Genomic DNA, 25,280 nt, shown 5'->3' with positions numbered 1-25,280 from the left:
AGGAGACCCGTTTCCTGAGCGTTTAAAAACGCTAAAGTGGGCACATTGCCTTATACTTCACAACAGAGGGGTGGCTTAGCCCCCACGTGGCTACGATCGCTCTGACTGGCTGTTTCACTTTCAACAGCCAATCAGAGCGATAGTAATATTTCATCAATGAAAATTGATGAAATATTTACAATCCAGCCATGGCCGATGCTGCAGTAGCATCGGACATGGCTGGAGACACTAATTTACACACACACACACACACACACACACACACACACACACACACACACACACACACACACACACACATACATCGGCTGGCGGGGGCGATCGGCCCCCGCCACGGACTGACGGCAGCCATCTTCCGCCGCCGTCACAATCTGCTCCCCCTCCCCTTCTCTCCGCTCCCCCCGCAGTCTGATCACCCCCCCCTCACCCTCCACGGTGCCTCCAAGTCCCGCTCTGGCTCCCGGTGTCCTGCCGTCCCGGCTCATGGGCACCGCCATCTTGGAAAATGGGCGCATGCGCAGTGCGATTGTAATATTTCACCAATGAAATTTGGTGAAATATTACAATCAAGCCATGGCCAGTGCTGCAATAGCATCGGCCATGGCTGCAGACACCGAGGAGCGCAGTGCGCCCGCTGGAATGAGCCGGCTACAGATTCATTAATTTATTTTGATCACTGTGATAAACTCTCACAGTGATCAAAAAATAAAATAAAGAAAATATTTTTATTTTTCCGTTAGGGTTGGAATTGGGGTTAGGGTTGGAATTGGGGTTAGGGTTGGAATTGGGGTTAGGGTTGGAATTAGGGTTAGCGTGCTTGCTTGAGCTGACTGGAACAGAGCTGAGAACAAAGACCTGACAAGCAGAAGGAATCACCAGCACCAGAGTAGGGCGTCGGCTGTCTTAAATCCAATCTGAGATTCCTGAGGTCCAATAGTCATCCTCATTATCAGGTGGCAGATCTCCACCGATTAAATCAGCCTCACTACCTCCTGTTACCACCAGAGAGAGCCTGACTGGTAGACCAGAAAATGAACTCACAACAGTTAGGGTTGGGATTAGGGTTAGGGGTGGGTTGGGGTTGGAATTTAGGGTTATTCTTGTGGTTAGGGTTAGAGTTGGGATTAGGGTTAGGGATGTGCAGGGGTTAGGGTTATGATTAGGGTTGGAATTAGGGTTAGGGGTGTATTGGGGTTAGGGTTGGAGTTAGAATAGAGTGGTTTCCACTGTTTAGGCACATCAGGGGGTCTCCAAACGCGACATGGCGCCACAATTTATTCCATCCAATTTTGCGTTCAAAAAGTGCTCCCTCCATTCCGAGCCCCAACGTGTGCCCAAACAGTGGTTTACCCCCACATATGGAGTATCAGTGTACTCAGGAAAAATTGCACAACAACTTTTGGGGTCTAATTTCTCTTGTTATCCTTGGGGAAAATAAAAAATTGGGGGCTAAAATAATTATTTTTGTGGGAAAAAAATGATTTTTTATTTTCATAGCTCTGCGTTATAAACTTCTGTGAAGCATTTGGCGGGTCAAAGTGCTCACCACACATCTATATAAGTTCCTTGGGTGGTCTAGTTTCCATAATGGGGTCACTTGTGGGGGGGTTTCCACTGTTTAGGCACATCAGGGGCTCTGCAAACGTAACATGACGCCCGCACCATTCCATCAAGTCGACATTTCAAAACCTCACTACTTCCCTTCCGAGCCCCGACGTGTGCCCAAACAGTGTCCCCCCCCCCCCCCCACAAATGGGGTACCAGCGTACTCAGGAGAAACTGGACAACAGCTTTAGGGGTCCAATTTCTCCTGTTACCCTGTTACCATTGTGAAAATAAAAATTAGCGTGCTAAAAAAATCATTTTTTGAGGAGCAAAAATTTTTTATTTTCACGGCTCTGCGTTGTGAACTTCTGTGAAGCACCTGGGGGTCCAAAGTGCTCACTGTGCATCTAGATAAGTTCCTTAGGGGGTCTAGTTTCCAAATTGGGGTCATTTGTAGGGGAGCTTCAAAGTTTAGGCACACAGGGGCTCTCCAAACACGACATGGTGTCCGCTAACGATTGGAGCTAATTTTCCATTCAAAAAGTCAAATGGCGCTCCTTCCCTTCTGAGCCCTGCCGTGCGCCCAAACAGTGGTTCCACCCCCCCACATGAGGTACCAGCGTATTCAGGACAAACTGGACAACAACTTTTGGGGTCCAATTTCTCTTGTTACCCTTGTGAAAATAAAAAATAGCGGGCTAAAAAAAAATCATTTTTGAGGAAAAAAAATGATTTTTTATTTGCTCTGCGTTATAATCTTCTGTGAAGCCCTTGGGGGTTCAAAGTGCTCACCACACATCTAGATAAGTTCCTTCGGGGGGCTAGTTTCCAAAATGGGGTCACTTGTGGGGGAGCTCCAATGTTTAGGCACACAGGGACTCTCCAAACGCTACATGGTGTCCGCTAACGATTGGAGCTAATTTTCTATTCAAAAAGTCAAATGGCGCTCCTTCCCTTCCGGGCCCTGCCAAGCACCCAAACAGTGGCTTATGACCACATATGAGGTATCGGTGTACTCAGGAGAAATTGCCCAGCAAATTTTAGGATCCATTTTACCCTGTTGCCCATGTGAAAATGAAAAAACTGAGGCTAAAAGAAAATTTTTGTGAAAAAAATGTACTTTTTTTTTTACGGATCAATTTGTGAAGCACCTGGGGGTTCAAAGTACTCACTATGCATCTAGATAAGTTCCTTGGAGGGTCTAGTTTCCAAAATGGGGTCCCTTGTGGGGGAGCTCCAATGTTTAGGCACACAGGGGATCACCAAACGCGACATGGCAACTGCTAATATTCCAGCATATTTTCTATTCAAAAAGTCAAATGGAGCTCCTTCCCTTCTGAGCCCTGCTGTGTTCCCAAACAGTTTATGACCACATATGAGGTATCGGTGTACTCAGGAGAAATTCCCCAACAAATTTTAGGATCCATTTTATCATGTTACCCATGTGAAAATGAAAAAATTGATGCTAAAATTAAATTTTTGTTGGAAAAATTAATGTCCATTTTTTTCCTTCCATGTTTCTTTAGTCCCTGTGAAGCACCTGAAGGGTTAATAATCTTCTTGAATATAGTTTTGAGTAGCTTGAGGCGTGCAGTTTTTAGAATGGTGTCACTTTTGTTTTTTTTCTGCCATATAGACCCGTCAAAGTGAATTCAAATGTGAGATGGTCCCTAAAAAAAATGGTTTTGTAAATTTTGTTGTAAAAATGAGAAATCGCTGGTCAACTTTTAACCCTTATAACTTCCTAACAAAAAAAAATTTTGTTTCCAAAATTGTGCTGATGTAAAGTAGACATGTGGGAAATGTTATTTATTAACGATTTTGTGTCATATAACTCTGGTTTAACAGAATAAAAAGTCAAAATTTGACATTTTTTTTCACAAACGCAAAAATTATCTACCTAAATTTACCACTAGCATGAAGCCCAATATGTCACGAAAAAACAATCTCAGAATCGCTAGGATGCGTTGAAGCGTTCCTGAGTTATTACCTCATAAAAGGACACTGGTCAGAATTGCAAAAAATGGGCTGGTCATTAAGGTCAAAATAGGCTGGGTCATGAAGGGGTTAATATTAGGCCGCATGACTACAGAAAGTTGTAGCTGCAATGTAACTCCAATCATTACCTATGGGATAAAAAAAACAGTTAAAAAGCAACTTTCATTGTTTGCATCATGCCTGCAGTGAGCGTCACCATAACATTTTAATGCTGTTTTTCTCCCAGTTTCCCCTTTCCTACTTGGGCGCTCTCTGTGGGCAGCAAGTCGATTCACAGCTGCCATGTCTCCAGAGTTGATACAGCAGTTTCTCCAGGCTACAGTGAGTGGACTCCATGATAATCAGCCTCCGTCTGTGCGCATTTCTGCTGTCAGAGCTATTTGGGGGTGCGTTTCATTTTCCTTGTACCACTCACAATAAGTTTTGTATTTTTTTTTTTTTTTCATTATTTTTATTTAAAACTTGTTTATTTTGTCAGGTATTGTGATCAGCTGAAGGTCTCTGAAAGTACCCATGTTCTTCAGCCCTTTTTGCCCAGTGTGGTTGATGGACTTATACACCTTGCTGCTCAGTTCACGTCGGAGGTTTTGAATTTGGTAATGGAAACTCTGTGCATTGTCTGCAGTGTGGATCCAGTGTTCACAGCAAATGCCGAATCCAAGATCTGCCCTTTCACTATTGCCATCTTCCTCAAGTACAGCAATGGTATGTCTTGTTCCTTCTGGGAAGAAACGGAGACCTAAATAGCTAAGTATATAGGAAGAATGTTTTGTGTTCTTCTTTTGAAGATCCTGTTGTTGCATCTTTGGCTCAAGATATTTTTAAAGAATTGGCTCAGATAGAAGGGTGCCAGAATGCCATGCAAATGCGACTTATTCCAACTCTTGTCAGCATAATGCAGGCTCCTCCTGAGAAAATTCCAAGCGGTCTCTGTGCGGTAAGTATTTTGTATGCTGTTTGATATTGATTTTTTATTGCAGAGCGCTGTCTGATATATTAATGAGAACTACACTGGCCATCCTGTTGCTGATTGACAGCTTTTTTTTTTTTTTTTTTTTGGGTATGTGCACACATTTTTTTTCATGTGGGTTCACTCAGAAAAACCACTTGTGCTATTATTTCTATGTAAAAATGTTTTGCTGTTAATACATTGAATTTATTAAGTGCCTTCTAACTGCTTCGGGTTTTCCAGGATGGTGTATAGGTCAGACCACAGTGCTCGGACTGGCCTCAGTTCTCAGGCTCTCCAGAGCGTTACAGCTACATAGAAATATATGAAACTGTCATGCTTGGATCTGGAGACCCGCCGGCCAGTCCATGCATTGCAGTCCGATTTTCAAGCAGTTAAAAGTGCACAAATCTTCAGGTATTTTCTGCCCTGAAGATGATCTACACTTGGCAATACAAAGTGACGCCCAGGTGACTTTTTCAGCGAAACAACAACAACAAAAAACTTCAGGAAAAAAGCCAACGTTTTCTGAAGTTGTTGTGTGCACATACCCTTCCTTATTAGATAGGGAAAAACTGTCAGTGTCCGAAGAGCTGGGTGAGTTCCCATAAATACATTGGACAGATTCACAGTTCTGCAACCTTTAAACAATGGGTTTAGTATACAGGCTACACTAGTTGATTTAGCAATATTCATGCAGTCAGCATGCTGAACACTATAGCATGCTACTACATGATTCATTTATGGGCACAGTCAGATGGCAATATAAATCAGACCACAGTGCAAAGACTGGCCGGCGGCTCTCCAGACCAGTAATATACAGGGATCAGGGTCAAAAATGCACTCAAAAGGATTATGAACGTTGTGCTTCAGAGGAAAAAAATATCCAATCAATATGTATAGAGCAACCTCGAGCACTCAGAAGGAAAAAAATCCACATAGGATAAAGAAAAGAAATTTTATTCTCATTTCATACTGGGAATTCACAACCGATGATAAGTAATTATCCAGCAGAAATTTTCTTGACCCGATGTTTCGGCCTTTATCAAGGGTGTATTCTAACAAATAAATACAAGGTACAATCAGTATCATAAAATAAATATTTCATATTTCAGTTATACAACTGATCATATGCTGCATATGACATATACCTCAGTAGCAATACATTTATTTAATAGAGAAACTATTAAACAAGAATTACACATATAATACATAAATGATATGTCAAAATTTTTTCTGCTGGATAATTACTTATCGGTTGTGAATTCCCAGTATGCAATAAGAGAATAAAATTTATTTTCTTGATCCTATGTGGATTTTTTTTATCCTTCTCACTGTGCTCTCCAGACCAAGCATGACCGTTTCGTATATTTCTAAGCAGCGGTCACGCTATGGAGAGCTCTAGATCCACAGCCAGTTCAATCTGTACGGCTGTCTGACTGTGCCCTAAAACTAAGAGGTTACTATGGTAGCTCAGACAGCCAAGCTCTTACTGCAACATCCAGGGTCGCTGACAGCATCATTTGTGGATGTTTAACCCTCTAAATGATGTTGTCCGTAGCATCTAGAAGGTTGCGAGGGAGCTCGCTCCCTCTTTTTAATACAGCCAGCACCCCACATCACAATTGTGTGATGCAGATCATTGCCATCGCAACTGGAGGACAAACTATAATCTATGGGTTCTGCCTTTTATGGTGTCTTGTTAGACCCTGCTCAATGGCTAAAACTGACATGTCTAACCAGCAATTTGTATTTAAAGGGTATATTCGGGACTTTACAAAAAAAAAAAAAATGGATTTAAGTTCTAACAGGCAGGTAATTGAAAAATTGCAACTTTTCCCCGGTACAGAGCGGTCACATACCGCTACTGCTGGGGATTCAGCTCCGTCTTCGTACGTGACAGGTTGGACTTCCAAGGTCATTCTGATTGACAGTCAGCTCCCCCAGTTAGGCAGCAGGGAGCCGGCGGTCAATCAGAATTACCTCGGAAGTCCCGCTCCGTCTACAGAGTGGAACAGAAAAAGAAGCCTCTGCTTTTTAGATGTGACTTCAGCAGAGGCTTCTGAATTCCTGGGTGGAGCAGTCTGTGACTGCTCTGTACTGGGGAAGAATGGCGCCAGACACAACAGGCAGGTAAGTAGCAACTACATGTTTGTTAGTGCTTAGGAACATTTTTGCGGCGCCTCCTCTTCTCGGACTGGCTATTGCAGCTGGCAGTTTCACACTGGTATGTGATGTATTGTCCCAGAAGGGAGCAGTGAGGAACAGCTCCTGTCACATTGAATGACAAGTATTCTAAAGGTAATAGGACTGAACTGGGCATCTCCTCTTTATAGTTTGAGGGCAAGGACAGTACAAACATTTTGTATCTCCCCGGAGTACTCCTTTAAGGTGGCACTGTTCCTTTATAGCTATGGAGAGAACGTCTTCACTTTGCTCCACATATGCTCATCCCAGGCACAGTAAATAAGTAATCCTAGTATGGGTAGGCCTCTCTTTTGGAGAAGGATATGGATATTATTGCCTTCTCCACTCTCTTTCAGGGAGACAGTGATCCTGAACCAAAAGCTAGAGACAAATCTATGGGTTGTAAATGTGCCATTTGTAGTAAGAAGCTTCCGTCTTGCCATAAAAAAAATTGTCAAGGGTGTACGGAAAAAATTAAGGAAAAACAGCCTTCCCTAATGGAGGAGATAAGGGAGGTGGTGCGTCAGGAAATTGTCATGTGGGGTGCTAGAAAAACTGAGAGAGGATGGTGAAGACAGAATAGGAAGATTAGTTTACAGTATACTTCAGATTGAGAAGACGCCCATCTATCAATTCCTGAAGAATGACTAGAAGAAGGGGAATTAACCCCATCTTATGGTTTTGACAAAGAAGAAAATACCACCATGGTTACTTACCGGTAGCCGGTTTTTCCGGAACCCATGACAGCACCACATGAGAGAGGGATCCGCCCCGCCAGGACAGGAACCTACTGAAACATAAGGGGCGGCACCTCTCCCCCGCTTCAGTTGGATTACAGAGCATTTGAGAGGACTTCCCGGTTAGTTACATATTTATCCAACACCACATCACACAAATACACCCGACTATTGTGCACACCCAAGCGGTGAAAAAGGGGGGGGAAATATACGGGTGCTGTCATGGGTTCCGGAAAAACTGGCTACCGGTAAGTAACCATGGTGGTTTTCCCTTCACCCATGACAGCACCACATGAGAGATTCTGGAGACTTCGAACACCTTAGGGAGGGACCACCGCTTGCAGCACCCTTCTACCAAAGGTCAAGTCAGCAGAGGAGGATAGATTTAGTCTATAGTGTCTAAAGAAAGTTGAGGGTGAGGCCCAGGTAGCGGCCTTACAAATTTGCTCTATTGATACCTCTGCTTTCTCAGCCCAGGAGGTCGCCACGGCTCTGGTGGAATGAGCCTTGATGCCGTCAGGAACCGGGACGCCACTAGCTGAATAGGCTACACTAATGGCCTCCCTAATCCATCGGGCAATAGTCCCCTTTGACACTCCATAACCTTTCCTAGCCCCCTGGAAGGCTACGAATAGGGACTGGGACCTCCTCCACTGGCTGGTTATAGACATATACTCTACTAGGGTTCTTTTAACGTCTAGGCTATGAAATTTCTCCTCCCCTGGGTTTTTCGGATTCTCACAGAAGGAATGGAGGACAATTTCTTGGTTTCGGTGAAAGTTAGTTACTACTTTCGGCAAGTAAACAGGGTCTGTTCTCATAACCACCCTATCCTGGTATATCTGGGTATATGGTGGGTTGACTGAGAGGGCCTGCAAGTCACTAACTCTACGTGCCGACGTTAGAGCTACCAAAATGATGGTTTTTAGGGTGAGGTTTTTAGTTGAAATCTGCTGTATGGGTTCAAACGGCTCCTTCGTAAGGGCTTCCAGCACCAGATTTAGATCCCATGGAGCTATTTTTGGTAAGGAAACTGGCCTAGATCTGTGGCAAGATTTTATGAACCTGGCTACCCATCTGTTTGCCGCTATATTGCAATTGTATAATGCACCCAGCGCTGAAACCTGTACCTTGAGGGTATTAACCGCCAGGCCTAGCTGTAGACCTGTCTGCAAGAACTCCAAGATGAACTCGATTGGGGGTTCTTGACCTAACGGTTTTCCCAGGAATTGTAGAAATTTCTTCCACGTCCTGCCATATATGTTGGTTGTTATTGGTTTTCTACTTTTCATTAGAGTAGTCACCAACCCCGGGGAAAAACCTTTATCTCTCAAAAGTGCCCTCTCAAATTCCACGCCGTCAGATGGAACCCCTTGACTTGTTTGTGGAATATCGGCCCCTGAGCTAATAAATCTGGAATTTCTGGCAGTACCCACGGGTCCGAGAGAGACATCATTTGCAGTAGTGAAAACCACGGTCTTTTTGGCCAGAACGGGGCTATGAGGATTACTGTGGCTTGCTCGTCTCATCTTTTTTACCACTGCCGGGATTAACGCTACTGGGGGAAAGGCATAGCTCAGTTTGAACAGCCACGGGATTTGCAGAGCGTCTACTGCCCACGGGTTTTCCCCTGGGTTTAATGAGCAGAACCTCCTCACCTGCCGGTTGTTTTTGGTGGCAAAGAGGTCGATCACTGGCTGCCCCCATAACTGGACTATCTTCTGGAATATTACACGATTTAAGGCCCACTCTCCCTGTTTTAACTTGTTGCGGCTTAGAAAGTCGGCTTGAACTTTTTCTGTCCCTTTGATGTGTAGGGCCGTCAGGGAGGTTAGATGTTGTTCTGCTTTGAGAGAGATTCTTTTGGCTTCGTCCATTAGGGAGTTTGACCTTGTCCCTCCCTGGTGGTTGACATACGCCACTGCCACCCTGTTGTCTGACATAATTCGGACATTTTGACCCTGTAGCCTGGGAATGAATGCCCCCAAGGCTCTGTTTACCGCTCTTAACTCTCTTAAGTTGGAGGAAGCCTTCTGCTCTAGGTGACCCCAGGACCCTTGGGCTATTTGTTCTCTCAGGTGTGCCCCCCATCCCAAGGAGCTTGCGTCCGTCAATATTACATCGGACACAAAGTTTCCCCTGCTAAATTTGTGCTGTCTAGCCACCAAGTGAGAGAGTTTTTCCCCTTTTCGGAAAGTTCCAGCTTCCCTTCTAAACGCCCTTTCAATAGTTTCTGGGCTGACAAGATTTCCGCCTGCAGTTGTCGGGTATGAAACTGTGCCCAGTTGACCGCAGGGATACAGGCTGTTAGCGTGCCCAACAGGGACATTGCCCTTCTTAGGGTCATGCGCGGTTGTTGTATTGCTGTAAGGGTCATTTCTCTCACTTTCTCTAGTTTTTTCTCTAGCAAGAGACAAACTTGACGGTCGGAGTCCAAGACGAAACCTAGAAATGTTTGTTTCCTTAGGGGTTGAAGTTTTGATTTCTTTAAGTTTACCATCCAACCCAGTCTTTGCAGGGTTTCTGTTATTTTCTCTACTTGATGTGCGCAGTGACGTTCTGAATTGCCAATGACCAAAAAATCGTCCAAGTAAGGCACCATAATCACATTGTGGATTTGAAGGAAAGCTGTCATTTCCGCTATTACTTTCGTAAAAATCCTTGGCGCTATGGAGATGCCAAACGGAAGAGCTGTAAATTGAAAGTGCCTGAGATCGCCCTGGATGTATAGGGCTACCCTCAGGTATTTCTGGTATTCTGGGTGCATCGGGATGTGGTAATAGGCATCCTTCAAATCTATTACGGCCATGAAGCAGTTGTGGTGTAACAGCTTTATGGCCGAAGACACTGATTCCATTTTGAATGTTTGGTTCATGATCCATTGATTGAGGCGCCTGAGATTTATTATCGTTCTGAAGGAGAGGTCTGGTTTTCTTATTAGGAAGAGGGGAGAATAGAACCCCCTTCTCTCTTGATCTTTTGGGACCTCTATTAGAACTTGTTTCTCCAACAGTCCTAAAATTTCTGTTTCTATGGCTGATTGCTCCCCTGGTTCCTTTCTGACGGGGGTCACCACAAATGAAGCTCTTGGATGCTGGAAAAAAGGGATTTTTAGGCCATTCTTTATAATGCTCAGAATCCAATTGTTGGCCGATATTTTCTCCCATTCTTGAGAAAAGAGCTTCAATCTTCCCCCCCACCGGAGGGCTGGCGTCATTGCGGGGATTTTTTGGCGGTTGAGGTAGTTCCCCCAAACATGAACCCTGGTTCTTTTTTCCTCTTGTCGTCCCACCTTTTCCGCTCTCCCGGGGGACGGCCCCGATTGAACTTTCCCCTCCGAAAGGGCGGTCTCCTTTGATCACCCATGAATCTGGGGAAGCCCTTCTTTTTATCCCCGGCCTTCTCCAAGATGTCATCCAGGTTTTTCCCAAACAGGAACTGCCCATCACATGGTAACGAGCATAAGTTCGCCTTAGATTGAATGTCCCCAGGGCAGCCTTTGAGCCATAACGCCCGTCTTGCGGCGTTCGATAGCCCCGCTGCTCTTGCCGTTAACCTCATCGAGTCGGCGGAGGTGTCAGCCAAGAAAGCGGCAGCTCCGTGTAGCAAGTACATTTCTCCTAATATTTTCTCTCTTGGTACCTTGGAGACTAATTTGTCTTCAAGTTGTTGCAACCAGACCATTAATGACCGGGCTGTGCAGGTGCCAGCTATTGCCGGTTTCAGACCCCCTGCCGCTGCCTCCCAAGTGTGCCTTAGGTATGAGTCTGCTTTTTTATCCAAGGGATCTCTCAAAACCCCTGAATCCTCCAGGGGCAGGGCCGACTTCTTGGAAGACCTAGACACTGCTGCGTCAATCTTTGGGACCTTGTCCCAGACGTCCGTGTCTTTAGCCTCAAAGGGGTATCTTCGCTTTGAAGAGGAGGGAAGGCTACCTGACTTCTCCAGTTTCTTCCATTCTCTTTCGATTAGGGCCTGAACCTTGTCATTGACCGGAAAGGTACGCTTCTTCCTTTCTTGCAGGCCGCCAAACATTACATCCTCCAGTGATCTCTCTACCTTCTCCTCATGCTGGCACATAGTGGACCTGATGGCTTTAAGGAGAGCGTCCGTATCTTCTACGGGAAAGCAAGGTCTGCCCCCCGTATCACTGTCTGAGGATGAAGATGACCCGTGCTCAACTTGATACTCCGAAGAGGAGGAGCCTGACGAGGAACTCGGGGAGGCTTTCCTACTCTTACTCTTCTTCTTTTTTAACAATTTTTTAAGTGAGCCCTGTACCTCAGGTTTTATCATCGATCTGAGGTTTGTTGCCAGGCTCGGCACCTCTTCAGCCATAGTCCGCTGGATACAGCTGACACATAAGTCCTTTTGGTAGTCTTTTGCTAAAGGGCTGTGGCATATGGCACATTCTCTATTTTTCTTTTTGCTTATAGCTTTTTTGCCTCCCTAAAAAAAACAAAACAAGACATAGGAAAGCCTATTATTGTCTATCTTTCACGGAGATCACTCACCACCCAGGAAAGACGGATACCGGGCTCTGGGGCTGCGAAGGAGCGTGCGCTCTGCGCTCTTTTGATCTCGAGGAATCCCTCGATCGGTGACTCGGACGGCTGCTGCTTTTGCCGCTCGAGCGGCTCTTGCGACCAGAAGCTTGCGATGGGGGCAGAGACAATGGGAACGGTGAGCGATCCTCCTGAGACGCCATTGTCGCCCCTGCAGCCGCTTCTGCTCCTTTTATGCGGTGAGTGAGCCCCTCATTACCCCTCCCCCCCCCGCGACCGCCAGCCGCTTCTCCTGGCCGGCGTCGCGCCCGGCGCCATGACCGTCGCGTCTTGATGACGTCAGCGGTCGCGCCCCCACGTCAGACGCCGGTCTCTGCCCCCGGCTTCCCCTGCATGCAGGGGAAGGAACGGGCGCGCGCGCAGGGGGAGGGCGGCACAGGGAGGAACCTCCGAAGGGAGGACATCGGAACGTGCCCGCACGAACCCGGGGCCCGTATGAGGAAAACCCCGGGGACTGCGCTACCAGCTGCCGACGGCCAGCGTCGCAGGTAAGCCAGCCCTGCATTTTTACACGCCGGGACGGCCCTGGGTCTTTTCATCCTGACAGGCACCGCCGCTGTCAGAGGGATTCCTTTCCAGGACAGGAACCCAACTGAAGCGGGGGAGAGGTGCCGCCCCTTATGTTTCAGTAGGTTCCTGTCCTGGCGGGGCGGATCCCTCTCTCATGTGGTGCTGTCATGGGTGAAGGGAAAAATTATTATTCCGCCAAAGACGTAAAGCAAATATTTACAGGATTAAGTAATACTATGGAAGTTGTGGCTGTGAAGACTGTCCCGCCCACCTGTCCCGTGACCTGACCCATCTGTCCCGACCAGATACTGTCCTGCCCACCATTCCAGGAGTAAGCAGCATTGAACATGAGCTCCTGAATTTTCATCACATTATACCTTGTAATGAGGAAACTTTAGGACACAACCTGGAAAAATTCATCCCCGTGGAATACAGAAGTGAGCAGGATGGAGCCGGACTAAAGATTTCTATGAAAAAGGTGGAAAAATAAGTTCTAAGAGACAAAACAAGAATCTACTGGAGGACAGCCAGCAACCACCAGGCAACACCAGGTCTCACATCCAGAGGACAGCAAGCACCCTCAGGTAGGACCATCCTCAGCCTCACCACACTCATTATCTTGCTAGAACTTAAAACTATCAGAAATAAGAATTAGAATTATAAAAATGGAAAATGTTAATTTGGAACAAGAGAAACAGAACAAAGTAAATTCTGATAGAGACCAAAGATCCTGGAGATAACATACCCTGAAGGGCAGAAGAACAGTCATACAAAGAAAGCCATAAAAACTGCCACAATTACAGAAAACCCAGAGACCCTGTATGTGGACTTTATATCTAGTGAGGAAGATAAAAGGGAAACCAATGTGTTATTCTCCACAGAGCATCTCCTGGCCTGCCACACTGCCCTGTGCAAGCAATATCAATATACAACCAAGTCTGATACCAATAATGGCCAGCAGATTAGAGTCAGAAACCATAAAGACGACGAGTGCAGCTCACTTACCATCACTCTGTACAACAGTGGCACCGTCCTGGTACAAGGGACTGAGGACAATCTGGAGCAATTTGAAGACAGATTCCCTCATATTAAACTCCAGGCCCAATCTCACAAAGAACAACAAACAACAGCCACCTCCAACATCCTCGCCATTACAGCCACCTCTGATGTTCACACCATTACAGCCACCTCTGATGTCCGCACCCCTTCAGAGACACCACTGCCCCAATGCTTCACACCCCTCACCCCAGGCCCTCAGAGACTGTTTATCCCAACTAGAAATAGACTTTGTCCAATTTAAGGAAGATCATCTGAGAAACACTGGTGACAGAAATGACCACATATTTAATGAGATAAACAAACTGAAATGTGAATACAGGTCATCCCTGCAGGAAATAAGAGCAGCAATGTGTGAACTGCAGAGAGAAAATGCCAGGCTGAGACAGGAGATGGAAAAGCTGAAACCACCAACACCTGGACATCTGAGCCAGGAGGTGGCCATGGAAATGAAGAGTGCAGAGGACATGACCTCCACTGGCCAGGAGGCTGAGAGGCCAAACAACCCCAATATTTAGGAACCCAAGTCTAATCAAAGTGAGCCAGAAATAAGACCTATAGAAGAGAGAAGAGAACCTGCTACCAGCATAATCTCCAGCACAGACCCCCATCAGCAGCCACATCCCCCACCAAAAACATCACAAAGTCCTGACACCGTCCTCATAATGGACTCAAATGGGAAATACCTGAATACAAGGCGGCTATTCCCAGGAAAAAGGGTCAAAAAAATCCGCTGTGCAACTATTGAGCAGATGACAGCAGTCATCAATAATAATAATTTTTATTTATATAGCGCCAACATATTCCGCAGCATTTTACAATTAAGCGGGGACATGTACAGACAAACAGTGACATTAGGAGTGAGGTCCCTGCTCGCAAGCTTGCAATCTACAAGGAAATGGGGGGGACACAGTAGGTGAAAAGTGCTTGTTATTTCAGGTCTGGCAATTATGATAGGGATTTTAATATAAAGCTGCATGATCCAGTTGTCAGCCCGTGTGTTTAAGTGCAATAGTCATGTATCAAGTGCGGTTCTCGTGGACATGGAGGGTGGAGACAGATGAATAGTAGGGTGCAGATTCAGAATAATATTTGGAAGGAGGGAACAGGGCAAAGTTTACTGAGTAGTTGATGTGGTAGGCTTGTTTCAAGAGATGGGTTTTCAAAGCGCGCTTGATAGGTCGGGGCTAGGTATCCGTAATCCACGGTTTTCCAACCCAAACCAAAACATATCATTATACACACTGGCACAAACAATCTGCCAGACCAGCACCAGCAGATCCCAGGACAACTTGCCCAACTAGCAAAGACGGCACAACTAAAATTTCCTGACAGCAAAATCATTCTGTCATCTCTGCTCCCAAGAAAGGATATATCCAACGACAACATCCAGAACATCAATATAGACCTAACAGCAAGAATGAAATCTGTGCCAGGAGTGTTTCTGGCGCAACACCCCTCCATAAATCACCATCACCTCTATGACAGTAAACACCTGAACAAATCAGTGGTCAGCCTTCTGGCCAAAGAGCTGAAGGACATTGTACTAAACAGAGACCACCCTAGGCCTGGAGCCAACACCAACCAGAATCCTGTGAAAAGCCCCCCGACAATAAGGAAAAAAACAATTATATCAAAGGAAGCTGAAAACATACACCCTCACCCAAAATTGGACCATCAGAGGAGGAGTTCACCGACCTCACACACATGCAAAACAGAGGCATCCAGAGCAGAGACATACAGAGCAGAGATATGGAGGAGATAAAGACTCTGCTCAACACAGTGTGCAGAAAACTAATGTGACTGGATGGAACCAACCATTAATAAATCAGTCAGAGATCCGGTGTGTCCTACACAGCCATACTCATTACAAGGTATACACACCCAAGATATATACAGTTGTGGCCAAAAGTATTGACACCCCTGCAATTTTGTCAGATAATACTCAGTTTCTTCCTGAAAATGATTGCAAACACAAATTCTTTGGTATTATCTTCATTTAATTTGTCTTAAATGAAAAAACACAAGAATTGTCCTAAAGCCAAATTGGATATAATTCCACACCAAACATGGACAAAAGTATTGGCACTGTTCGAAAAATCTTGTGATGCTTCTCTAATTTGTGTAATTAACAGCACCTGTAACTTACCTGTGGCACCTAACAGGTGTTGGCAATAACTAAATCACACTTGCAGCCAGTTGACATGGATTAAAAGTTGACTCAACCTCTGTCCTGTGTCCTTGTGTGTACCACATTGAGCATGGAGAAAAGAAAGAAGACCAAAGAACTGTGAGGACTTGAGAAACCAAATTATGAGGAAGCATGAGCAATCTCAAGGCTACAAGTCCATCTCCAAAGACCTGAATGTTCCTGTGTCTACCGTGCGCAGTGTCATCAAGAAGTTTAAAGCCCATGGCACTGTGGCTAACCTCCCTAGATGTGGACGGAAAAGATAAATTGACAAGAGATTTCAACGCAAGATTGTGCGGATGTTGGGTAAAGAACGTCGACTAACATCCAAACAAGTTCATGCTGCCCTGCAGTCCGAGGGTACAACAGTGTCAACCCGTACTATCCGTCGGCATCTGAATGAAAAGGGACTGTATGGTAGGAGACCCAGGAAGACCCCACTTCTTACCCCGAGACACAAAAAAGCCAGGCTGGAGTTTGCCAAAACTTACCTGAAAAAGCCTAAAATGTTTTGGAAGAATGTTCTCTGGTCAGATCAGACAAAAGTAGAGCTTTTTGGGCAAAGGCATCAACATAGAGTTTACAGGAGAAAAAAAAAGAGGCTTTCAAAGAAAAGAACACGGTCCCTACAGTCAAACATGGCGGAGGTTCCCTGATGTTTTGGGGTTGCTTTGCTGCCTCTGGCACTGAACTGCTTGACCGTGTGCATGGCATTATGAAGTCTGAAGACTACCAACAAATTTTGCAGCATAATGTAGGGCCCATTGTGAGAAAGCTGGGTCTCCCTCACAGGTCATGGGTCTTCCAGCAGGACAATGACCCAAAACACACTTCAAAAAGCACTGGAAAATGGTTTGAGAGAAAGCACTGGAGACTTCTAAGGTGGCCAGCAATGAGTCCAGACCTGAATCCCATAGAACACCTGTGGAGAGATCTAAAAATGGCAGTTTGGAGAAGGCACCCTTCAAATATCAGGGACCTGGAGCAGTTTGCCAAATAAGAATGGTCTAAAATTCCAGCAGAGCATTGTAAGAAACTCATTGATGGTTACCGGAAGCGGTTGGTCGCAGTTATTTTGGCTAAAGGTTGTGCAACCAAGTATTAGGCTGAGGGTACCAATACTTTTGTCTGGCCCATTTTTGGAGTTTTGTGTGAAATGATCAATGTTTTGCTTTTTGCTTCATTCTCTTGTGTTTTTTCATTTAAGACAAATGAAGATAATACCAAAGAATTTGTGTTTGCAATCATTTTCAGGGAGTATTATCTGACAGAATTGCAGGGGTGTCAATACTTTTGGCCACAACTGTAGAAAAATGACTTCACTTACAATGAGCAGCTGGAATATTCAGGGTCTCAACACCTTGGCCTTTGGATGTAAAACAAATGACCCTGACTTTATACAAAGACTGAGAAATATAGACATTCAGATCCTCCTGGAAACATGGACAAGAGCCGAAAACGAATCTCTGGTGCCCATTGGATACAGGGAAATCTGTCCCTGCCCTGAAAGATAACATCAAACAGGGCCGGAGCTCAGGAGGAATACTGATCTGGTATAAAGAGGAGCTCCACCAGTACATCAAACCGGTGAAGAGAGGAGGCAGCCACATATGGATCAGGATCAGCAGCTCCATCCTCACCTCTGTCTGATGTCTATCTCTGCACCACCTATATACCCCCACCAGAGTCACCCTACTTCAATCCAGACTGCTTTGAGATCTTACAAAGAGAAGCTACCCACTATCAGGGCCTGGGCAAAGTTCTCATCTTTGGAGACCTCAATGCAAGAACAGGGAGAGAAAATGACTTCCTGACCACGGATGGGAACATCTACATATTTGGAGCAGAGAATGACGGCAAAGACTCAGTACTCAGAGAGAAACAGCTATGACAGTACAGTCAACAAAAGTGGTAAAAAGCTCCTGAACATATGTAGAAGTTTAGGACTTCATATTCTTAATGGACAAACCAAAGGAGACTCCTTAGGGAGGTGTACACTAAACTCCAATGTAGGGAGAAGTGTCGTAGGTTATGCCATTACAGATATGAAACTGGCAATTATCAGCACCTTCATAGTCTCCCCACAAACGCACCTATCAGACCACAGCCAACTTCTTCTGTACTTGAAATCTACAGAGAAACCATCCACTCAAAAGCCACAGCAGAGCGGCCTCTTTACCCGGCCTCCATCCTATAAATGGCACAAAATGTCGGCATTAAAGTATAAAGAGGCTCCCAGCAGACCTGAAATACAGCGTATGCTCCACCACTTCTGCAACTACGAGTACCAGCCTAACCCAAAGGGAGTGAGTCGAGCTGCAAAAGACCTCAACAATATATTCTATGCAGTGGCCAGACTGTCCGACCTTAAAGTCAACTACAAGAGATCAAAAGAAAAACAGATCAATGGATGGTTTGACAGAGATTGTAAAGCCATACGGAAGACGCTGAGAACAGCCTCAAACAAGAAACACAAAGACCCCAACCACCCGGGTCTGAGGGAAGCCTATGAAACCATACAAAGGCAGTACAAAACCATCCTCAGGAGGAAGAAGCAGAGTTACATCTCTACCAAGCTTAACCAACTCCAAGATGCCCTCCAAGACAACTCCTTCTGGGAACTATGGAACCAAATGAGCACAAAGGCAAGGAAAACAACATCCATATCCAAAATGGCAACATCTGGCTCCAGTACTTCAGAGACCTCTATAAAGACATTCCAAAAGGAAGAATTAAGCCAAGAACAGGAAAGCATAATGGCAAAACTAAAAGCAATGGAGGAAAAAGTTAAATATTTCCAAAACCCCGTGGATACACCTATTACATTCCAGGAAGTAGCAGAAAAAATCTCTTCCATAAGGTGTAGAAAAGCCGGTGGCCTGGATGGAATCCTACCAGAAATGCTGAAGTACAGCCGACCAGAAATACAGGCCGCAATGTTTAAACTCTGTAATATTGTGCTAAGTGCCGGCTACTTCCCTCGTACCTGGAACCAAGGCCTCATCACACCTATCCACAAGAATGGGGACAGGTACGACCCTGCCAACTACAGAGGAATATGTGTCAGCAGCAACCTGGGAAAACTGTTCAACAGCATCCTGAACAAGAGGATCCTCAGTTTCCTCTCCGAGCACGACGTCCTCAGCAAGAGCCAAGCAGGGTTCATGGCAAACCACCACACCACTGACCACATCTATACCCTGCACAGCCTCATTCAGAGCCACGTTCACAATACAAAGAACGGGAAGATATATGCCTGTTTCGTGGACTTTAAAAAGGCCTTTGATTCGGTGTGGCACCCAGACTTATTCCTGAAACTGCTGGAGAGTGGAATAGGAGGAAAGACCTACGATGTTATCAAAAGCTCCTACACAGAGAACCTCTGCAGTGTGAGTGGCAGAAGAACGGCCTATTTCCAGCAGAGCCGGGGAGTCAGACAAGGCTGCAGCCTAAGCCCAACGCTCTTCAACATTTACATTAACGAGCTAGCTACCGCTCTGGAATCTTCCACAGCACCAGGTCTCACCCTCCACGATGCGCAGGGGAAATTCCTGCTGTATGCAGATGACCTGCTGCTTCTGTCACCAACCGAGAAAGGCCTCCAAGACAACCTGAAAATCTTAGAGAAATTCAGCTCCACCTGGCACTACCGGTCAACCTAAAGAAAACCAACATCATGGTGTTCCAGAAGAGAAAGAGAAAATCAGACCAGCACCCTTCATTTGTCCTCAACAACTGTGCCCTTACAGGAACGGACAAATATACCTACCTGGGCCTAGAGATTCAGTGGTCAGGGAGCTTCAACAAGTCATATAGACCCTGAAAGACAAGGCCTGCAAAACCTTCTATGCCATCCAAAGGAAACTTTACCATCTGAAGCCACCAGTGAGGTCTGGTTAAAAATCTTCGACTCTATCATCGCCCCAATCCTCCTGTATGGCAGCGAAGTCTGGGGTCCTCACACCTACCCAGACTGGTCAAGGTGGGATTCAAGCCCAACAGAAATATTAAACCTGGAATTCTGCAAGCACCTTCTCCAAGTCCATCGGAGCACCTCCAACAGTGCTTGCCGAGCTGGGCAGATTCCCTCTACACCTATCGGTTCTAAAGAGGGCACTGTCATTCCGGGCTCACCTACGTAGGAGCAATCCAAGCTTCCATCACCATAAATCCCTGCCACATGTAGGTGAAATAGAAAACCCAGGACCCTTGGAACAGCTCACCTAAACCCAACCTGACCAGAACACCAATCGCAACAACCTGACAAAAGCCAGAATCAGGAAGATGGTAGACGAAGGCCAGGGGAGGTACGTTATTGACTGGAACGACATCATCAGCTCACAGAAACTGACCATGTACCGGAGTCTACAGAGAGACTGCAGACTGGCCCCATATCTGGAGAAACTCCCAGACCCCAGAGACCGCAAGATCCTGAGCCAATATAGACTCAGTGCCCACAGTCTGGCCATCGAATCCAGCCAACACAGGCAGAGCTACAAGCCCAGGGAGGAAAGATTGTGCCAACACTGTGACCAGGAGGCCCTGGAGGATGAGACACACTTCCTGCTACACTGCCCCAAATACTCAGTAGTGAGGGACACTCACTTCAGGAGACTCTCACATCTCTTCCTGGATTTCATCACCATGAAGGAGGAAGAGAAAACATATATCCTGCTGGGGGAAGAAGAGAGAGCAGTGGAAATAGCAGCGCGGTATGTGAGCGAATGTCATAGACTGCGAGGAAGAGATATGATATGCCATGGACTTCTATGGCCCCCACCCTGGATCTGCCTCATCCACCTTCCCTATGCCATGGACTTCTATAGCCCCTATCCCCCATCCACCTTCCCTATGCCATGGACTTCTATAGCCCCATCCTGGATCTGCCCCCATCCACCTTTCCTACAGCCCCTACCCAACATCCCTACAGTCCCTATCCCCATTCCCTTGTGTACAATTGCTTTGGCAAAACTAATGTGCATTTAGTACTGCCAATAAAGCTTCTTTGAATTTAAATTTGGCTGCTCAAACAGTTCAGGATAAAATATTTGGGGGATTAAGATTAAAAAGGAAGATGATATTCCCTATTCATTACAGTATCTACAGTTAGATTCTGGATGAGTTGGAGTTCCCAGAGAAACGTTTATTTATTCTGGACGATCTAACAAAGTTTTCTATAACCGGAAGCGATAGCTAAATGATGGCCCAAGATTCCCCTGATCGATATTCAAGTTGCTAAGGTTGCTGGAAGACAGCTTTGCCATTTGATGCTTTTTCACAACTTAAAGACCTGTTGGATCGTAAGATGGATGGTTTGTCGATAAAGTCTTGAGAGGCGTCGGTGGCTTAGTTAAGAACAAATGTGGTGTCCACCTGTGTGGCAAGCTACATGTTCCAATGGCTGAATGCCCTGGAGGATCACCTGACTATTGGTACTCCCAAAGAAAATTCCATGCAGAAGCCTCAGCAGAGTCAGTCAGGGTAGCAGCTAGGTCTTCGATATTATCAAGCACAACAGGTTGCTCCATTCTATTCCGGGGGGAATATGTATTCAGGCCTCCTCTAGACTATCTATTGGAGAAAACATCAGGTAAGAAAAAGTCACTGCCTGAACCAAAAGCCTTCAGGAAAGATCCTTTCGTCCATCCCAGACACAACCCCCTCAGTTGAGGGGGAGGGAAAAACGGGACGCTGAACATTTTTCAAAACGCGTGCCAAGATAGACTATGATTTCAGGCATGTAAGAGACAGAATCTCAGAATTTGTTTCCCAGTGGCAGGTTTCTTTAGATCAAGGAGTTCTGGAATCCATCAGATGGACACAAATAGAGTTCTCCTCTTACCCTCTGAAAACCTGAACGTAACTTTTATCTAAAAAAAAATTACAGAAGGCTCTGTTGTCAGGTTTTCAAGATCGGCAAGCATCAGTGGTAGTCTCACCAATTCTAGAAATGGAGCACGGCAAAGGTTACTACTCTTGTCTTTTACTGATGAGCAAACCAAGTGGAGCCTACTTAGTAATTATAAATCTGAAACCCCTAATTCGCTTACAGAAGGATCGATATGAAGTCCATAAACTCCACCTTCCCTCTGATTGGGAAAGACTTTGTTATGGCAACCATCGATTTGCAAGACACTTACTATCATATTCCCTTACATCCAGCATATCAGAAATTTTTGAGACTTGCGATCTCTACGAAGCAGCAGAATCTTCACTTCCAGGCTCCTTCTGTAACGCTTCTTAGAGAACATGTTCAGATAAAGTTTCAGATATTGACATCACTAGAATAGCTGGTAAATCAGAAGGCAGACTTAACCACTTAATGACTTCCAATACGTCTTTTTACTGAACTGATATGTAAGAGACTAGCCTTCCCATACAGGTTACAACCCAGCAACAGTCGGATGTACACTATAGCTGACATCTTGCTGCATTAGCCACAATCAATGCACTGTCCATATCTGTTTAACCCATTAGATGCTGTCAATAATTACTCCATCATATAAATGGTTAACAGTGTGGGGGCTCTCTTTCATCCCCATCGACATCATGAGATCATGACTGTGTGGTCCCGATTGTTGCCATGGCAATTCACTACCAAATAGTGGCTTTAGAATCTGTCGACTATAGTAACCTGTACAGAAGTTAACGACATTTAGGTAAAAATACACGTTTTCATTCCTGTCATGTCACTTTGCATTAATTCCTGAAAAGCACCTGAAGGGTTAATAAACTACCTGACATCAGTTTTCAATATGTCGGGGGTGCTATTCTTAAAATGGTATCACTTTTGGGGGATTTCCGATACATAAGACCCCCAAAGTCACTTCAAACCTGGATAGGTCCCCCAAAAAATTTTGTACCAGTAAATTTCCTTGGAAAAGTGAAAAATCACTGCTACATTTTAAAGGGAACCTGTCACCCCCCCCCCACCCAGGGCGTTTTTCAGTTAAAGAGCCACCTTCAGCAGCACTAAGGCTGCATTCTGTAAAGGTGGCTCTTCTGTTTCTGACCCCTAGTAATGCTGAAATAACGACTTTTATAAATGGCTCCTCATACCTGTAATGTGTCCCATAGGTATGGTGTGTCCCCCTGTAATAGCCGCCTACCATCCGTCCATCATGCCTGTCCTGTGGCTCGGCACCGCCCACCATCCATCCATCATGATGCCCCTGTGGGTCGCTGCATCCTCCTGTTTTGAATGCAGGCGCCTGCGCTGTTATAAGAGTTCTCGGGCATGCGCAGTGTGCGCTGCCCAAGAACCGACATCAGGCTATTGCGCCTGCGTGTTGTGGAGGCCCCAGATCCCGCCCCCAAGTGTGTTATGTATTCACACTTGGGGGGGGGGGGGGGGCCTGACAGGTTCCCTTTAAAAGCTCCTAAACTTCTGACGAAATAAAATAACATTTTACAAATGGTGCTGATTTAAAGCAGACATGAGGAAAATGTTATTTATTAATGTTTTGCTATGGTATGACTATAGGCCCCGTTACAAGCATCAATGTCCCAACAATCCGACGTGGATGGGATCGCTGGGACATAGTTAGCTGATCGCTGGTGAACTGTCACATAGACAGACCCACCAATGAGCAAGCTGGTATCCAAGGTAAACAGCGGGTAGCTAAGAGCCGCGTTGCTCTTAGATACCCGCAGTTTACATTGGAAACCAGCTCTCAGCATCGCTGATCGTTGGTCTCTCGCTGTCACACACAGCGATGCGCGCTGGCCAGCGGGAGACAAATGATCAAAAAACAGCCCAACGTTCGAGCGCGATCAGCGATACCCGGCAGAGGGGCCGGTCGCTGATACATGTCACACACAGCGAGATCGCTGTGCCGTCACAAAATCAGCGATCTCGCTGTGTGTGACGGGGCCTTAGCTTTATTAACCCCTTCACTACCAAGGGTGGTTTGCACGTTAACTCCCGGGCCAATTTTTACAATTCTGACCACTGTCCTTTTATGAGGCCATAACTCTGTAACGCTTCCATGGATCCCGGTGATTCTGACATTGTTTTCTCGTGACATATTGTACTTCTTGTTAGTGGTAAAATTTCATTCATATAACTTGAGTTTATTTGTGAAAAAAACGGAAATTTGGCGAAAATTTCGCAATTTTCCAACTTTTAATTTTTATGCCCTTAAATCACAGAGATACGGCACACAAAAAGCTTATTAAGTAACATTTCCCACATGTTTACTTTACATCAGCACAATTTTGGAACCAAAATTTTTTTTTGTAAGGCTGGTTTCACATTCGCGCTTTTTAAGCGCACGCACGGCCGGGGGTAGCTCCGCCCCCGAGCCAGCTCTCTGCCCGGCGTGCCCGCCCCTTCCTTGTAGCGCCGCCTCCTAGCGCACAGCGGCGCCTGCGATCGGCGCACCCTATCTTTAGCATAGGGTGCGCAGATCGTGCGCAGGCCGTGCGCTAGTTGCGCTTTGACCTGCGCTGCGCACTTTTGACGGTGCGCCGTGCGCGCCAAAATCCGAAAAGTTTGATTTTGGCGCGCACGGCGCACCGTCAAAAGTGCGCAGCGCAGGTCAAAGCGCAACTAGCGCACGGCCTGCGCACGATCTGCGCACCCTATGCTAAAGATAGGGTGCGCCGATCGCAGGCGGCGCTGTGCGCTAGGAGGCGGCGCTACAAGGAAGGGGCGGGCACGCCGGGCAGAGAGCCGGCTCGGGGGCGGAGCTACCCCCGGCCGTGCGTGCGCTTAAAAAGCGCGAATGTGAAACCAGCCTTAGGAAGTTATAAGGGTTAAAAGTTGACCAGCGATTTCTCATTTTTGCAACACCATTTTATTTTTACGGACCACATCACATTTGAAGTCACTTTGAAGGGTCTATATGATAGAAAATACCCAAAAGTGTCACCATTCTAAAAACTGCACCCCTTAAGGTGCTCAAAACCACATTCAAGGAGTTTATTAACCCTTCAGGTGCTTCACAGGAAGTTTTTGAATATTTAAAAAAAAAATGAACATTTAACTTTTTTTCACAAAAAAAATACTTCAGGTTCAATTTTTTTTATTTTATCAAGGGTAACAGGAGAAATTGGTCTGCAAAAATTATTGTGCAATTTATCCTGAGTACGCTGATACCTGATATGTGGGGGAACCACTGTTTCGGCGCATGGCAGAGCTCAGAAGGGAAGGAGCGCCGTTTGACTTACAATGCAAAATTGGCTGGAATTCAGATCGGACGCCATGTCACATTTGGAGAGCCCCTGATGTACCTAAACAGTGGAAACCCCCCACAAGTGACCCCATTTTGGAAACTAGACCCCCCCCAAGGAACTTATCTAGATATGTGGTGAGAACTTTGAACCCACAAGGGCTTCACAGAAGTTTATAACGTACAGCGGTACAATTAAAAAATCATTTTTTTTCCACAAAATGATCTTTTCACCCCCAATTTTTATTTTCCCAAGGGACCCTAAAAGTTATTGTGCAATTTGTCCTGAGTACGCTGATACCCCATGTGTGGGTGTAAACGACTATTTGGGCGCATGGCAGAGCTCAGAAGGGAAGCAGCGCCATTTGA

The 25,280-nt window shown here is 45.8% G+C and overlaps 1 protein-coding gene across 1 annotated transcript in view; it reads left to right on the top strand.

Annotated features, from left to right (window-relative positions):
* The window catches only part of IPO9 (importin 9), a 137,695-nt gene that overhangs the window by 41,914 nt on the left and 70,501 nt on the right, over positions 1 to 25,280 (top strand). The window contains exons 14-16 of the mRNA XM_073542545.1: positions 3,770 to 3,929; positions 4,022 to 4,248; positions 4,332 to 4,480. Coding sequence (XP_073398646.1) covers positions 3,770 to 3,929; positions 4,022 to 4,248; positions 4,332 to 4,480 — 536 coding nt within the window. The remainder of the gene's footprint in view (positions 1 to 3,769; positions 3,930 to 4,021; positions 4,249 to 4,331; positions 4,481 to 25,280) is intronic.

This window comes from Dendrobates tinctorius, unplaced genomic scaffold (assembly GCF_039654945.1).
Source record: "Dendrobates tinctorius isolate UK_male_01 unplaced genomic scaffold, ASM3965494v1 ptg000127l, whole genome shotgun sequence".
Classification (NCBI taxonomy): Eukaryota; Metazoa; Chordata; class Amphibia; order Anura; family Dendrobatidae; genus Dendrobates; species Dendrobates tinctorius.
The sequence above is the reverse complement of the archived record's forward strand: the minus strand, read 5'-3'. Positions and strand labels throughout refer to the sequence as shown.